Source organism: Balaenoptera physalus (genome assembly GCF_965194825.1).
Source record: "Balaenoptera physalus genome assembly, chromosome: 3".
Taxonomy (NCBI): Eukaryota; Metazoa; Chordata; class Mammalia; order Artiodactyla; family Balaenopteridae; genus Balaenoptera; species Balaenoptera physalus.
The window spans coordinates 130,681,958-130,700,636 of record NC_138890.1 but is presented as its reverse complement, the minus strand read 5'-3'; the positions used below and the strand labels follow the sequence as shown (position 1 = coordinate 130,700,636).

The following is an 18,679-nucleotide window of genomic DNA, read 5'->3' as shown; positions in this document are numbered from 1 at the left end:
TTTCCATGTAGCTTGGTAAGTAGAATAGAAGAAAACAAGAACCTTGGGAGAGGTAAAAATGTATAGAATTCACAGTTCAAGGCAGACTCTCCAACATGCTCATTTTTAACGTTTGTGCTGGCTTACTCTATCTTCTTACAGCCTTAACACAATGATACAAGATTTTATTTATTTTGATCAATGTAGTTTTGACATAATGTTTGGAGGAAGGAGAAGGATCTGAACTATTATTCTCCTCAGTACGACACGACCATTTTCAAATAAATGGAAGAGCCGTGGTCTAATATTACTAAGGTTGAATAATTCCGCCCCCCTCCCTGCCCCCGGCTCAGTGCATGGAAAACGGCAGATTTTCTTCATGCATAAATAATGGAAATCTCATCATGTGAACACACTGAATTGTTTAGAAGGCTTTGTGGAGTGTGCCAAATGGAGATCTAGATTTATTTGCAAGTGGCTTCTGTGCAGGTTCAAAGATAGGGACGAATTGACCAATTATAAACCACACATTGGGTTTTCAACACAGTTCTTCATTAGCACTGGGCGAATAACCCATAAATGGACGAAGGTGTTCAGTCAAAATGGTCAAAACAGTAGTCTCACTATATTTAAATATTATTTTTATTTTAAAAAGTATACCATTCATCATTATTAAGAAAATGGACACTACAGCCTGAAGCCCTGAGTTTCAGTACCAGCTCTGAGACTTTCTACGTGTATGACTGCAGGTAGTTTACATTAACCTCTTTATCAATTTCACATCTATAAGATGGGGGTGATAAGAGAACAACTTTGTAAAATACTGTAAGGATTAAATGAGATGATAAATGTAAAAAGCTTAGTACAGTATCTGGCATATAAGTAGTATATGTATACAAAGGTACCCATATATATTATTTTATATATATGTGCCTATATATACATTTATTACATATAATTTAGGAAATGAGGGAAATGGAGAACCAATAACCCCTACAGTATCATGTTAGGTGCAGAGCTCTTGAAAATTATGAGCTGTGTCTAAGTACTAGTAGGACTATGCCTTTAAGCCAGCAATGACTACTTTAGTGAAATAAAGAGCTGTTGTACCTTAAAAGTGAAGCTAGTTATGCCTTCTACTCTGCTTTTTTTTTCTACTTTTATTTCTACTCCATATGTGTTTTCTGGCATATGGAAAAGAAGGAAGAAAACTACCATTTACTGAAGGTCTACTGTATGTCAGATGTTGCTGTAATGGGCATTTACTTATGTTATGGCAAATGATGGCCATGACCTTTTCATAAGGTAGGTATTATTATTCCTACTTTACAGATAAGAAAGAGGTGTAAAATTTACACAACTAGAAAATACTGCAACCCAATTTCTAGACACTATTTATGTACTTCCAAAGCCTTTTACGTTTCTTTATTTATGGAATTTACCAAATCTAGTACTGGGTCAGGTTCCTATCTATTTTTAACCTGGAACCATTTCTTTAGGGAAACTATGCTAGGAAAAGTAGTTAGCTTTCTAAGCCAGTCTATTAGTCCACAATAGAAATACCATATATTACAGTAAAAGAGAAGTTGGCAAACTATGGCCATAGGACAAATCTAGCTTACCACCTGTTTTTGTAAATTAAGTATTATTGGAAAACAACAACATCTGTTCATTTACTGATTAAGCATTTAACTGCTTTCACACTATAGAGTTCAGAAGTTGTAACAGAGACTATATGTATAGCTCACAAAGTCTAAAATATTTACTCTATAGGTCTTTATATTGAGAAACAGTTTGCTAACCTCTAATGAATAAGAAAATATTTGATAAGTTCTGTCACTAACAAACCACCAATGTTCTCTCTATGAGGAAATAATCCCTGTCGTGTTGGGACAAAAGTGAGTGTCAAGGTCCCAGACAGAAGAGATATTCGGCAGCCTCCAAGTCAGCCCCAGAGGGGACCCAGGTCATGAGGCGGTGTGAACTCAATGAATAGTTCTGACTCAGGTAGTTCACCCCACAGGAAGAGCTCCTCTTCACAATTCCCAGCTGCCCAGCACAAATAAAGACTGCTCGCCTTCTGTCTGCAGACTTTCCTTGCTACTCCCTTTTCCCCTCAACTGAAACTTCTCTCAAGTCCTCTCTTTACCTGTCTTCCTTCGTCCCTTTTGAGAAGTCAAAGCCTTCCCTCTTTCAATCAAACAGTCTTTTAAAGCATGAAGGAATATGATTATTTACCCTTAACTGAAACTGACTTATATACAATGTTTTACCTCCTCAAGGCACTTGGATTTATTTATTTTCCTTCTGATGGTGGAACCAAGCACTTTGAAATTTCAGTAATTTTAGGCAATATGCATGTGAAAGAAACATTTCCAGTCCCTAATACCACGTTATAGCTCACACTAACTCTAAAGGTAATCTATAAAAATACTCAGATGTTATTAACTGAAAGGCCAAGAAATTTGTTTATGTGTGTAAAGGAAGGTATGAAATAAAGAAACTCAAAAATTTTAGAAAAGAAAAGGTGGAACTGGTTTTGGAAAACTTGTGTTGAGTATTGATTACTGTTTCAGTGGAAGCACCATGACCCCAAAATTTGCATCAACCTGAGACTGAAAAATTTTTGATAATTATTATAATTTCTACTTAAAATTCAATTTTTCTTGTACCTTTCATCACTACCATTCCTGATGGCTTAATGGCATAAGCTAGAACCTAACGGTGATAAACTCCTCAAGATTTTCTTATGACTTTGTCTTAGAAACAACTGAGAATAAGGTCTAAGATTGTGTATTTTACCCACTATGGACTATAATTCCAGTAACTATATTGTCCAAACCAAAAAACTGGGGTTCATAGTCAGATAATTCTCTAGGAAAAGGAAACTATTATTACTTTTAGATATTGAGATATAATTGACATATAACATTGTATTAGTTTCAGTGGTACAACATAATGATTCGATATGAGTACCTTATGAAGTGATCACTAAAATAAGTCTAGTTACCATCCGTCACCACACAGGTAATCTTTTTTCTTTGTGATGAGAACGTTTAAGATCTACTCTCTTAGCAACTTTCAAACATACAGTACAGTATTATTAACTAGAGACACCATGCTGTACATTACATTCCCAGGACTTTTAATTATAATTATTTCCCCAACCCGAGGATGTAGGATAACCATAACTACAGAGATGTTCCAGTACATTCCCTAGAGTTGCCCTCTTAGCTAAATGGGGACGATATGGATAATTGAGAATTCTACATCTATTTTCAAAAACTAATGGTGAAAGGAATTCAGGAACCTTGACTAGAGTTAATCCATAATGGGAAAAATAAACATTAGAATATATTTGAATATAATACAAAATGGTAGATTAATTTTTCTGGATTTCTTTTTTATCTATGTGTATTACCATATTCATTATTTCATATTATATTTTCTCCTTAGTTCACATTTGGGCATTATCTTTATATGCATGACTCTTTTAGATGAATTAATTGACTAGCAAATCTAGTTGTAAAAACAAAAATTATCCAATATGTTGAATTAAATACATTAATATCATCTTAGACTATGTCTTCCCTTTGATTTTGTATATCCAAACATTTCTAAGTGTTATCAATTCTTCCTTAACTGTATATTTTACAGTCATCATTTCCTGTTCATCGCTACTTCCAAAATTATAGTATAAACCTTCATTCTTGGATTATTGTGACAGCATTTTAATTTAGTATTATTCAAAATTGTGGTTTGAAGACCACTTAAATCAGAATCACATTGGTCCTTGTTTAGATGGAGATTAAAGGCCCTCTCCAGACTTAATCAGAATCTCTGGAGTAAGGCTCAGGAATCTGCAATTTTAGTAAGCTACCTAGGTGGATTCTTAAGCACATTCAAGTTTAAGAACCACTGTTCAAACTGCTTTCTTCCTTTCTAATCTCTTCCTAGTTTCAGGAAAGTGTGAGCACTTCTATCAGATTCGTCATTCTAATGCACTCTCCTTGTCCTTCCACTCCTCTGTAGAGGTTCTACCATGATTTACCATTATTCTCAGGATGAAGTCCAAATGGCTCATCTTGGCAATCAAGGGCCCCCACAAGATAGTCAGGAACTACTTTTGTAGTCCTCCACTGTCTCCCGAAGATGACAAGCTAATTCCTAGTTTCATGCATTCAACTCTTTTTTAATCTCCCACACCTCCAGCTTGGAACACTTTCTACTTACTTCAACTCCAACCCAATTGCAATGCAATCCAAAAGCAAGGCAAGTCCAAGTTTTTCCATGGTGCCTTCCTTGATCTTTCCTTTCTGTGAGCTCATATCATTTATTGTTCATACTATTCACACGGCACTTAATCACAGACTGCCTGTGCCTCTTCTTGAATTGTCGTAATTTTTAATGTGAGTATGTGTGTCTCATTTTCACACTTTGATCGTGAAATTTCTGAGGATGAGAATATTGTGTATCCAACTGTGCTGCAAGCATACCTATAAACAATGAATAAATATTTTTGAAATGACTAAATAAATTAAAAATTGATTAAGTCTCCATTGACTTAACCAATTATTTGGCTGATAGAGATGATTCTTTTGGAATTGCACATATCCTGCATTGAGATTCCCTAATTTTACTAGCTTACACTTCTCTCATTTTCATTTGCCAAAGAGCTATTCATGGCAATGGAATTAATCCCAAATCAGACAAAATGCCAGCAATAGAAGCATTAACACTCTAGTCCAAATATCATATGAAGATCTTGGTGGCTGGTTCAACTGTGAAGTAGAGCTTGAAGTTATAAGCATCATTGTGGCCGGTCACATAATCACAAAATGCCTCATTTCTCAGTTACTGCTCTCAACACCCCAAATAGATGCTGGTAATTTAGTTGTATGGCTCTCATATCATCACAGAGCCCACGTTCCCTATTGGTATCATTTAACCATAATACTTATAATTGCAAATATCTTCTTGCCTCCAAAGGATTCCATGCCTAAAACACAAAGTCAGCATTCACAATGCAGTAGAGTACATGATGTAGGGCTAGGGTCCACACTACAGTCTGTCAGGGACTAGACAATAAGCTAGCTGAAGGATTAGCAAAGGAGCATTGGTTGACTGAAAGACTGGCTTATCTGTCTACCAGAATCTAATGTCCACCCTATTAAACACTGTAAAGCAATTTGAGCTATTCTAATGAGAATATTTGGACAATAACTGATAAACTTTACATCTAAATGGTCTTTTGATGAGGTCTAATTTATACAATGATCCATTTTTTTAGACATTTAGAGTAATGCATTATAGCGATGTCTATGTCCTTAGTTTCTATGACCAAAACATACAGTCAAATTCTCTACTTTATTTTTTGTATGAATTATAATTATTTTAATGTTTTATAAGGCTCACAATAATTTCGTTATTATTGCTATTTAAATTTTCATAGAATTTTCCTTTTTTCAATTGACAAAGTATAAGGGGAGTCTTTGGAGTAATAAAAATTTAGTTCAAAACCCAGCTCTGCCACTATCAGTATGAATCTGGATATGTTGTCTACTCCTCTGAGGTTAATTTCCCTAAGATGTTTAAAAATAAAGGAATAATAATTTCTACATGAAAGAACTGTAGTAAGGATATAGTAATACATGAATGGGTTGAAAACTGCACTTGCCATATAGTTATTTATTGTCTTCTTCCCCCTAAAATTCAATGAGAGAAGAGCTGGTACATGGTAGGTATTAAAAAATCATTTGCTGAATTAATATAATTAACCCATTTTACTGATCAGAAAAAAGTATTAAAGCTGATTTTTCTATATTTTAATCTAACTCATCTAAAATACTTGAGTAAAATATTTCTTGGAAGGAAAAACGTTAATAAATTAGTCCTTTCTTCTTTTAGATGCAGGAAAGCAAGACTGCTCTTGGTAATGGGAGATGCATATCATCATCAAACTAATAAACATATTGTGATCAATATGTTTATCACAGAGTAGTCTAACAATATCAAAACTCCTGGGCACATTACCCTGATGACCTATGAAGATCAGGTCAGTTAATCTGGTGCTTTGTTAATGACCCATGATGAGGCTGGAAGGGAGTCCACATTTGTGAGTTCTACACTCTTGGATCCCTAATGGTTTTTAATCATTTATACAAATATAAGAAGTAACAGAGATCACATCATTCATTTATTAAACAAATGATTTTTGAGCACCAGCTAACTGCCAGGAAATGTTCTAGTCACTGGGGATATAGCAGTGAACAACACAATCAGGTTGGCTACCGTCTGTATTTAATGTAGTGAGGTGAACAATAAACACATTATATATAAAAATCAAACACTCCAGAAAGAAAATGGTGAGGCATGCTATTCTGAGAATTAAAATAAGGGATGTACTAGCAGGTGACTGAAGGCTGCTTTAGATTGGGTTACCAAGGAAGACCTCTCTGAGTAAGTGACTTTTAGGCTGAGATCCAAATGACATGGAGGAGGAACCAGGAATACAAACATCAGGAGCAAATCATTACAGAGGGAACAAGTAGGCTAGTATGGCAGCCTTAAAGAATGGCTTGGCCAGTTCGAATGAACAGACACCAAGTTACTGTAGATGAGATTAAATCAAGCCAGCAACTATTCAAGCACGTGGGGAATATTTCAGTTTTCCCATTGTTATACGGAAGGTGTTAGATGAGACAACTGCCAAGGAGCATTTTCTACTTAAAAAAACTGCAAAATTTCTATGGTCAAGATGGCTTGATTAATCCCAATTGAACTCTTTATGAAACACTGGATCTTTCAAGTACTTTGGTAGACAATTCCCAGAGCCTGCCATTTCTGGCCTCATGAGTCTGTAGATGTGGCAGTTGTTATAATGTTCTGTGAGTAGAAAAGGGAAAGGCAACTCCTTTTCATGTGTGTGAGAGAGCCAGGCAAATACGTTTAAAATTTGCATTAATAAAACTTCTACTGAAGACAGAAAAAAGAAAGATATACAAAATTTAATATATAAAAAGTAAAATAAGGCTATTTAATGATAAATATTAGGGCTTTTGTGGAAACAACTCAGGTAATTAATTTCTGTGACAATAAAGATAATAAATTTTCAGAGTATAGAAAATATAGCATACTTGTGTTTGTCTACCTAGAGTATAATATGTATATTTCTCTATAGAAATTTGGAGTTACAATTGATATGTTGACTCCCACTTGTGCAAATCAGTTGTAAAAATCGCTTCTGTATACTTTAAGTATTTAATATTTTAAAAAGAAAATAAAACTTGGTGGAACAAACATGAAATGCCAATACTGGGATCAAGGATAGTAATAGCCTTAAAGTGCGATCAGAGTAATGTCAGAATTTTTTGGCATGCAGTTGTAGTTTTTAAGAGACATCATTTATCCTTTGCTATATCCAATATTAAAAACCATATGCTAACAAGCCATCGGATAACATCTATATACTATTTCTATATTTCTATTCTATTTCTCTATGTATGTCTAATAGAATAAACTATATTTATATTTCTTAAATATATTTTAAGGATAGGGTGGGTTACCTTGGGTATAATACATACATTTCTCTACAGAAATTCTGAATTAAAATTGACATGATCCCACTTGTGCAAATCAGTTGTAAAAATGATTTATTTAATTAAATGACATTTAAGTAATATGAATAATTACTACATATTCTGGATACTGGAGTATGGCATAAAAATAACCAAATTCCTATCATCCTTGAAATAGACAAGAGACAATAAGCAAATTCTATCAGGTGATGATAAGTTCTGCAGAGAAAAATAAAGACATGGGGAATAAAGAATGCGGGAGAGGAAACTGTACAGTCTTATGTGGTCAGAAAAATCCTCTATGATAAGGTGGTATTTGAGCTGAGACCTGGGGGGGACTAAGGAAAAACATTAGAGGTAGAGAGGATGGTCAATGCAAAGTCCCTGAGGCAGGGCAGGACAGCAAAGGCAGGCCTGTGTGACTGGAGTGGGCTGAGCAAGTGAGGGACGAGGGGAGATAAAGTTGAGCTCGGGTGCTGTGTATGTGTGTATTTGTGGGGAGAGGTTTTGTCTTTGACTCAGAATGAGATGGAAGCCCTTCGCAGGTTTTGAGAACAGAAATGTCACAGTCTGAGTTACATATTAAGAGGCTCACACTCTGGCTGCCATGTTAAGAACAGATCATGGAGTGGCAAGTATGGAGGTAGAGATACACACAGGAAGCTATTTCAATAATTGATCTGAGAATTAACTGACCAGGTTTGAAGAAGTAGTTGGGAAGATGGTGAGAATAGTCAAGGTTTAGCTATATTTTGTTTGCAGAATGGATGTCGTGTGTCAAAAAGAGAAGAAATCAAAACCATTTGGTGTTAGCAACTAGAATTATGATGCTGCTGTTCAGTGAGGTTAGGGTGCTGAGGGAGCCCCAGGTTAGGAGACTGTAAATTCGGAGTATGTTTTAGGGCAGATTAGGCTTAAGACATCTATTAGTTCTTCAAGAAGAGTGCAGAAAAAATAGTGTACTTGTGTTTGTCTATGGGTATAATATTTACATTTCCTTATAGAAATTCTGTATTAGGATTGACATATTGACTCTCATTTGTGGTTGGGGCTAGAGAAATAGGTTTAGGAGTTGTTGTCAGTGGGCAACCAGCTAAGGCAGGACTACAGAGAGTGAAGGGAAAGTTTGAAGACTGAGTTTGGTAAATTACAAGGAACCAAATTGAGTTTGGTAAATTAGGAGGAACCTGGGGAAAGGAGAGTGCATAGAAAGAGGAATAAGAAATAGAAATCATCCTTGAAACCAAGGGAAGGGATGGTTCAATCACACATAAGATCATTTTGAAATTTATTGTCAGTAACTGACATTAGGTAGTTGCTTAAGAGGACTCAATAACTTGATAAGCCTACATCTTGGAGAACACTGGGAATAAGCTTTTTAGCAGCTGCAGGCTTCAGTAGACCTTGGAAAGGAGTATGGTTTGTTTTAGTGTTAGGACAGTTTGTTTGGGCATGAAGACCACAATTTTATATTATTTCTGGATTGTAATGCAAATAATTGGCATTGTTCTTGTTGTTTTCCCAATTATGTGAGACTAAACATCCTCTCATGCATTTTTCCTCACTAGGGACTATAGCATTGCATTATGTTAGGAATGTATCAATTTCCTCCTCATATTTGTGTAATTTATTCTTAATAGGAAATATGAGTAAATCATATATTTCTCTGAAGGTAATTTTCACTTCTTAAAAATGCTTATCTCTTTTTGGTGACATGAATTATCAAGAATATTATCACTCCAGAAAAACAAAGTGGGGTGTTTGCTTGTACATGATCCCTTAAGATCACATTGATCTAAATCTGAAACATATAATATTTATTTCTTTCACATACACCTATATAAATAATTTCTCCCCAGACCTTTTCTTCTTTCTTTAATCTACTCTCCAGAATTCTCAGTAACCAGGTTTTTTTCTGTTCTCTACCTCTGCTCATCACCTCACACGCTCCTTTCCTAAATATGGGTAGTCAACCACGAAGTATAATCTATGAAAGACATTTATTCCAAACTTTTACATTTGGAGGAGAAAAGGAAAATAGTGGGCCCTCTCCTAGAAATCCTACCTGATACACCAAGACTTGAGCTAAATGGAAAATAATCTAGGCAGTAAGCTCACATATCAACCAAAAAATACTGCTTGGCAATGTCTACAACAAGAAAACAAAAGTATGCATATAAACAACTGAAGTAAAAGAATGAGCTATTCTGCCTTTAATTACATTTTTACCTGAAGTCTTCTTAATATGAGAAAAATTTACCTCATGCAACCAAGTTTATGCAAAAAATTTTTTTAAAAAGAGACAGATGCACAGATACAATGAACAATAAAAAATATAGTAACTCCGGTCAAAATAATATGTGCCAATTGCACTTGTCAAAAGAACTGTAGGGAAATAAGAGTTTTCCCAGCATGAAATCAATGCATTTAATAACTAGAATCTGGCAAGCCAATTGAAGGTACATATAATTTAGCTTTAAAACCTGCTTAAAGGACCATTAATCAAATAGTTGCTTCACTGATTGTTAACACTGATATTATATTTGAAATTTTTTTTGATGGTTCTCGATATTACCAACTTTTAGTAAACAGTTTTAAGAATCACTGCAAACAGATTGGCAATATAGTATGTTTTGCAAACCTATGAAACTAAACAGATTACTTCTTAAAGATGTCTTTCATTACATACTGTTAAACAGAATGAGTGAAGGTCAAAGGAGACAGGGAAAAAGCAGCATATAGACTGAATTCTATGTTGACATGCATGACTGGCTAGCATGGTACTCAAGAGGCCAGTCACAGGTTTGATTTTGATATGTGTCAATTAACCTCATTCTGTTTCATGTTTCTAATCTGAATTCTAACCATCACCAGCTGACTCACAGCTCAGCTGGTCTCAGTGGGGACTAGGTCAAATAATTTGTATGGATCAACACAAAGTTTTAACTACTTCTGAAGAAACAATTTTAAAGGGTTCAGCCTTCTCATAGGAGTACATTAATCACCTTCTCTAAGAAATGGAAGTCAATTCATTACTTAGGAGTCATAAGAGGCAGTGAAAGGGCATTGAACTTTGATATAGAAGACCTAGGTTCCAGTTCCAGTTCCAGGTTCCCTAAATTTATGACCTAAAATATGTTAATTAAACTCTCAGACTTTTAATGTCCTCATTCACTAATTATTCTATATTAATACTCTTCCAGCCTCAACCTGAAAATTAAAAGCATCAAGTAAAATGTGACTTGATCACCCTTGTGTTTCTATATTCTAGAATATAGTTAATGCTTGCTTAATAAGTATTGCTGACTAAATTTAGAATGAATTTGGAAGACTGGAGCACACTATTCCAATGAAAGTTATTTTACCTAAATGAACATTTGTAGACACTTAATGTAACTTAATATACTTGCCAATATAGGTTTTGTTATATAAAAATAAAAATATAACATTTATTAAAATCATATAGAACAAAATGTTACATAATCACATCTCCTCTTACAAACTGCCATAAACAGTAAATGTAATTAAAATATGCTTATGTAGAAAATCAAAATGTATAATCAGTCTTCTAAATTTAATCACTTTCTAAAATGATAATCTAATGACCTATGATTTTATAATAGATATACATCAGTCCTACAAAAAGGAGGAAACTGGTGGGATAAATTTGGGGGGAAAAATAGCATTACATACAATATGGACAGAAATATAACCATCATTTGAAAGAAAATGTGTTTCCAACATGGTCTGGAATACAAATAATATTAGAAAAAAAAAACCATACAGTCAAGTCAGTTCTTGGTATACTTTGTCTCTACTTTAAAACACGTGTGTGTGTGTGTGTGTGTGTGTGTGCGCGCGCGTGCGCATGTGCACGAATTATTTTATAAAGAGGCACCTGTTTATGCAACAGTTAAATGCCATTCAAACAATTGATTATCTAAAGTTGATTATCTGATTACTTGGAAAACTTTCAAACATGCCTAGAACTGGAATAGATTTTATTTTCTAGAATGTGGCATTAAAGTAGCCCCCTTGATATTCACAGCTGTGTGTAATTCCCTCATCCTGAGTATAAACTGTGACTTGCTTCTAACAAACAAAATATGGCAAAGGTGATGGGTTGTCTCTCCTTACTTTATGTTATATGAAATTAAGTCATGCTAGCAAACTTGCTTTATTTCTATTTTTCTTTGAAGAAATGAGCTACTGTGTTGTAAAGGGTCTACAGAGAGGGCAACCTAGAAATGAACTGAGCACAGCTTCTAGGAGCTGATAGTGACTTGTAAGCGACAGCCACCAAGAAGCTAGGACCCTCAGTCTTATAGCTGCAAGGAAATTAATTCTGCCAAAACATAAGTGAATTAGGAAGTGGATCCAGCTCCAGTCAAGCCTCCAGATGAGAACTGAGCCCTGGCTGACACCTTGATTGCAACCTCGCAAAGGATCCACCTAAGCAATTCCTGGACTCCCGACTCTTAGAAACTGAAAGATAATAAACGTGCTTTAAGCCACTAAATTTATGGTAATTTGTTACACAGCAATAAAAAACTAATACATGGAATATTTGAGGAAGAGAAATCGTTCTGACAAATATCACAGACAGACTCAAAAATCACATACATATATGCATCAAGTCACATAAACATAAGCAAACTGTCTTTTGGGGAAAAAACAGCAGAATTTAGTAAAAACAACATCTTTTTTGAAAACTGGTTGAATTCAAATTTAAAAATTTTGCTGTCTAATAATTTACAGCTGGATAGATTCCACAAACTACTTCGTAAGCTGGTTGATAACATCAACAATCTGCTAAGTTTATATCCATGAAACAGCCAATTGCCAATTCCAATCTAAGAGTTTCATCTTGGCTTTAGGATATGTGTTTGGAGTAAGGCTATAGAAATATTCTTGAGCCTGGAGCAGAGCTATATTACTCAATTCTCACCTACCCTCCTCTAACCCAAGTCTTTCCTAGGGACCAATTAAATCCACACCATGCAATCTGCATGGACTTTTTACAAGAAAGTCTTTGTTTCATCAAATGTGCCAATTCCTGATTACCAAGCAAATTGCATTAACTATAGCTGTGCTTTACTAATAAATGCCTTTCAGATCAGATGTACATCCTTTGAAAGCCATATCTGGAATTTTTCTATCTGGTCTGATTTAGGTACTTTTCATCTGTACTTGAAGAATACTCCATACAAATCACTGGACCTGGTAATCATGCATTTACTGCTCTACTTCTTCCTTCTTGAGGGAGAGACCTTGCATATTTTTCTTCTGTTTTCATCTCAGGGCTTGGCACATAGTAGACATTTAATGAATATTTAAGAACTTTTATTTTTCAAAATGATTTTACACATAAATGCACACACATTTTAACCTCACAAATATCCAGTTGGTAACCCGGCAAAGATTAATTTGTAAATGTGTTGGTCTCTTTAGTGATAGAGCAGATGATTTCTGATAACATTTCCCCTTTATTAAATGAGGCATATTATATATATATTTCTTTAATGCACATGGTAAATTTTAATTAACTTTCTCTAACAACCAAAGATGCAGGGAAGAACAACTTAACTAAGATTATATAAAATGAACTTTTATTGTTTAAATGTTAAACACATGCACTGAATCCATAAATAAAATTCAGACAAAACCCTAATACTGAGCTAGTGAAAACAACCTATGCTGGGGCATTGATGAGCCTCATGAAGAGACATACCTCTTGTATATTGGTTCTCTTCTAAATAAAACCATGTCATCAGCTTCAATATCCTACCCTGGTTCAAAACCTATATAAACCTATATGGCCCTAGATAATAACTAATACCAAAATGGATAAGCTAATAATTATCAATTTGCAATTCTTATTTCTGCCATTTCCCAAGCCCATACTTCAAAGGAAAGAACAACTATCTATCACAATCACTATTTTTGTTCCTATATACCACTCTACCATCCTAGGGAAATGCTGAAGTGCTGGATATATAATTCTCCTTCAATGTAAATGGGCTGTGTTGAGGCATTTGATGTTTGCAGCTAAAATATATATTGGCTGAGTAATATTCCGTTGCATATATGTACCACATCTTCTTTACCCAAATTACTCAGCCATAAAAAAGAACAAAATAATGCCATTTGCAGCAACATGAATGGGCTTAGAGACTGTTATACTGAGTGAAGTAAGTCAGACAGAAAAAGACAAATATCATATGATATTGTTTATATGTGGAATCTAAAAAAAAGGGGTACAAAGGAACCTATTACAAAATAGAAGTAGAGTTACAGATGTAGAAAACAAACTTATGCTTACCAGGGGATAAGGTGGGGAGGGATAAACTGGGAGACTGGGATTGACATATACACAGTACTATGTATAAAATAGATAACTAATAAGAACCTGTTGTATAGCACAGGGAACTCTACTCAATACTCTGTAATGGCCTATATTGGAAAAGAATCTAAAAAAAATGAGTGGATATATGTATATGTATAACTGATCCACTTTGCTGTACATCTGAAACTAACACAACATTGTAAATCAACTGTACTCCAATAAAAATTAAATATATATATATGAACACTGTATTCAGCTGAACTATAGAGATGCTTTTGTCTCCCTGGCTTTGAACTAGTAATATGTAACATCTAGAGTAAGTTAGAAATCGACTTCATTATGGAATGGTGGTTTAGGGCACAGACTCTGGAGTCAGATTACCAAGGTTTGAATCCTGGCTCTGCCACTTATTAGCTGTGTGCCTTTTGGTGAGTTATTTAACTTCTCTAAGCTTCCGTTTATTCATCTGTAAAGGGATAACTAGAGCGCCTAAGGCATAGAATTGGTGCGAACATGAAATGTGGTAATGGGTATATAATGTTAAGAAGAGTGTGTGGCACATAAAGAGCCTTCACTAAATGTTAGCTATTAATAGCCCATCTCATGCATACTCCCCTCTGACGTCAACACTTCAAACTGGGCAGCATATCAAATGTAACAATTGAAACATTACCATTATCATGGTTACTAAAGATATAAAGGTTTAAGATGACTAATAACATTCTTTTGATAGGGCTTCCCTGGTGGTGCAGTGGTTGAGAGTCTACCTGCCAATGCAGGGGACACGGGTTCGGACACGGGTTTGAGCCCTGGTCTGGGAAGATCCCACATGCCGCGGAGCAACTAGGTTCGTGAGCCACAATTGCTGAGCCTGCGCGTCGGGAGCCTGTGCTCCGCAGCAAGAGAGGCCCGCGCACCGCGATGAAGAGTGGCCCCCACTTGCCGCAACTAGAGAAAGCCCTCACACAGAAACGAAGACCCAACACAGCCATAGATAAATAAAATAAATAAATAAAGATACATGAAATTGCTAAAATTAAAAAAAAAATTCTTTTGATAACCTAAGAAGTGAATTTAACATTAATCTTTAGAGAATGGCATTGAAGCTATACTGGAAAACTCAAAACAGTAAAAACAAAAATGAGCTAAAACAAGACTAAAGACGAAAACAAAATGGCAATGGACAGGGAGAAGACTGATTTCCTGAAGGAAACTATGGATAAACAAGAAAGTGTGAGAACCTAGAAAAAACACATAGAAAATCAAAAAGGGCATTTAAATTTTGTCTAGCCACACTTTCAAATAATCCTCCTTAAAGCATTTTGCCAGATGTTTGAGAGAAATATCAAAACCGAGATTTCAATAAGAGCTTACTTTTATCTTCCCAAAAAGGTATATTCTATTTCATGGACAAGCTATCAGTATTAATAAAACTTCAAGCCCTCAAGGACATTAAGTTATACTAAGTTCCACAGAATTGCACTTTCTGAATTTATGAGCACTTTTTTTCCGTTACAATCATAAAATGCATACAATGTACCATCACTGTGAACTCTCAGTAGCATCTGTTTTAGACTGTTTTGAGGTGAAATCACCGAAATATACACTGTTGAGAAATGATTAATAACATTGATAACAAGGTTTAAGTTGAGATTAGTTTGTAATTTTTAGTGATTTTTTTTGTACTAAGGAAAACAACTGCAAACATTTGACATATATTTTCTCTTACAGAAAACTTTCCCAAAGCCACAGTCCAAACATTTTATCATCTTTATAAATTACAGACATTATCTCATGTTTAAAAAAACCTCAAAATATTGTCCCATGTTCAAAATAATTTGGGTACAAAATGCATTTTTTAAACATATGAAGTTTCTCTAAAAGGAAAAAGATAATAATGACTATGTATTCATAATATTAATAGTGGTATTTAGTCGTATTAAACAGAAGGCCCAACTTTTAAAATTAAAAGTTGAAGTTATGAATTTGTGAATTTCAACAAAACGAAACAGGGTAGATTTGGAAACTATACTCTTAAATATATGATATTGATTCCTAGGGAAAAAGAAAAAAACATAGGTTATTAAGCATCTCACTGATAGTATTTCAAAGAGTATGCAGTGAACACTTGAGATAACACTCAGAGTAAGTCATGTTCAACTAACCTCAATTCCTTTTTTGATATAGTTTTAGCTCCGAGGAAGCTTTAAGAGGTATTGATTTCAGCATGATCCTGACAGCCTTCCACGACATCCTTATGGATAAATGGTGAAATGTGATATGGATGCCGGTGCCGTTGGGTGAATTAATCGCTGGTTCCTGGCTGAACACTGTATTCAGAGTATTGCTAAATAGCTTGGGAGCAACGTGGAAACACGATTCAAATAAAGTCTAGGATTTCAATTCTATATTTTTATCAGTGACCTGGGTGGAGATAAGGAAGGCTGGTTTATCAATTCTGTGGGTAACAGAACAGAATATATTATAGACTAAAAGCTATTTTGAAATTGTGAAGGAATCAAGAAAATTGAAATTCAACATGTATACTTGTAAAGTTCTACATTTACTTCAAAGAAAAATAAAAAATTATAATAAGAGAGAGATCTGGCTTTAAGCAGCTTTTATGAGAACTAACTTATATAAGATGCAGTATGCTGAAACTGTAATAGTTAAGCCATGATGGCATTCAAGGAAAAGAACTCTCACAGTGGGGAAAAGGTACTTCACTGTACTCTGTGTTGGTCAGATTGTATCTGGACTATCATGCTTATTTCTAATTTATTCTTTAATATCAGAAAACTATGGACAGCCCAGATATCAAAACCAATATTTGGAAGAATAATAAAAACTATGTGCACTTGTGTCTGGTGTTTACTGGCTCTAAAATGTTTGTTTGTTGTATGAATACTTGATGGATGAATAAAGAGGAAGTTTGGAAAGGAGTAGAAAATAGAGAAAGAATGAAGAAATTAAGGATGGATATGTTGAAGAAGGAAATTATCAGGAATAGAAATCATGGCTTCTCCTCTATGTATTCAGGGGACTTAACGAGCAGAGCAGATGGAATAGAGAGGCCTACTGTTACTCCAGAGAAGTACTAGCAGCCAAGTGTCAACACTACCAAGAGGCAGAAGAATGAGACATAAAGAAAGACTGCATAACAATCAATGTCCTCTAACTGTGGGATAAGGCTGCCTTGTGAAGTAATGAGTCATTGGAAGTATTCAAAGCCAGGTGGGCTGGCCTTCAGTAGAGGGATACTAGAGAGTGGGTCATACTCGAGAGTATGGGTGGGTCATTCCTCTGCCTTCAACTGTGGGTCATTCCTCTGCCTTCAACTGTCCGGGTGGAAGACAGATTTGCAACAATTAGAAAATACATAGGCGACTGCCATAATTGAGATATGGCAGCACAGAAGAAGGAGGCTTCAGTTTATGTAGAGCTGGTTAACACTTGAAATTGAAGGATGAATGAATTTCGCTAGTTTGATGACACTTCTGCATTTGAGAACATTTGAGCTGTAGTTCCCCCCGCCTAAAATTATCCTCCCCTCCATATTCTGTCCCTACTCCACAACACATTTTTTTCTTTCGCTCCTATCTAACTTTTTCTCTATTTTCTTTCTTTCTTTGATCTCTTATAGCATGCTTCAAGATCCAGTTTAAATGTTTCCTCAAATGCAAAGTCTCTCATGACTACCTGGGCCTCCTTGAGCTACTCTTCTCTTTACTCCCAAACCTGGTAAGTGAAACTAATTCATCAACTTACAATGTGAATGTGGTAAATACCATCCTGCATTTGGTCAATGAAATTCTTGTAACAGAATGTAAACCGGCAGCCAGACAAAGTACATTGCAGTATATAGTATGAAGCTACCAGTGCGGTTAGATTTGTATATACCAAAAGAAAGTACACATAAGTTCTCATACTTTAGGAAGACACACGTGAATGAGAACATCAACAAAGTATATTGTCCGTATTTATTAACTAGAAATCTTGGAACTCGGTATTTTTTTTCCTTCAAAGACACTTGGTTTGATTCAAGTGCTGCTTCCTGAAATCAGGTGCAGGTGCTAATTAGTCTCAAAGAATGTAAATCTAGAGAGGAAGTTAAATGGAGAACATATGGAATAGAAACGTCACCAAAACAAAGGTTCTTTTTGATGAGATGCATGGTTTAAAAAATTTCAAAATAAGAATGCGAGCTGGTGGATGGAAATGTCCTACATCTCTCATACTGAAATACAGCTGCCAAGACGAAGCATTTATTACTAAGAAATGTGATTGTCTAGTTGTTCGGTGCTTGAATATTTATGAAGTTTACAGTTTGCATGTGGCATTTCCATAAACCATCTTGATTAATGAATTTAATTGTAAATGTTATGAGCTGATTTCTTAAATTGTATTTCATTTTGTTTATGTGCTTGGTATAAAAGTAAAATTTCAGACTGAATCATGCTCAGTGGATTTGAATTGGGTGACAAGCTGCAGAGCTGTATGATGTGAGCAGTGTGTTAGTGAATATGACTGTGTGAATATAGAGTTTGACCAAAGATTTGGAGGGCTCAGCACCAGGTTTCCTGACCTGATCTATACCCTGAGTTGACCCAGGAGGCTACCCAGGAGACTTAGTAAATAAGCACCAAGACCAGATATTAAAAATGAAAAGACTAATATGAAATTCTCCTTCAAGACAGTTCTTTGGATATACAGAATCTGATAGAGAGGGAATTTCACAACTTTTGAGTTTTTAAATAGTGGGGAGGGATAAAGGATG

General features: G+C 35.1%; 2 protein-coding genes across 9 annotated transcripts in view; one reads left to right on the top strand and one right to left on the bottom strand.

Annotated features, from left to right (window-relative positions):
- PDE4D (phosphodiesterase 4D) overlaps positions 1-18,679 on the bottom strand; it is a 1,115,543-nt gene that overhangs the window by 869,163 nt on the left and 227,701 nt on the right. The gene's annotated exons all lie outside the window — the stretch shown is intronic.
- Positions 1-18,679, top strand: part of LOC309658581 (uncharacterized protein) — a 133,273-nt gene that overhangs the window by 12,749 nt on the left and 101,845 nt on the right. Inside the window, exon 2 of one of the 2 annotated variants that reach the window (XM_082457429.1) lies at positions 17,546-17,643. In XM_082457429.1, the coding sequence (XP_082313555.1) occupies positions 17,594-17,643 (50 nt within the window). In that variant the 5' untranslated portion in view covers positions 17,546-17,593. Of the gene's footprint in view, positions 1-17,234; positions 17,644-18,679 lie in introns of those variants that run through there. The other variant, XM_082457430.1, reaches the window with a different exon arrangement.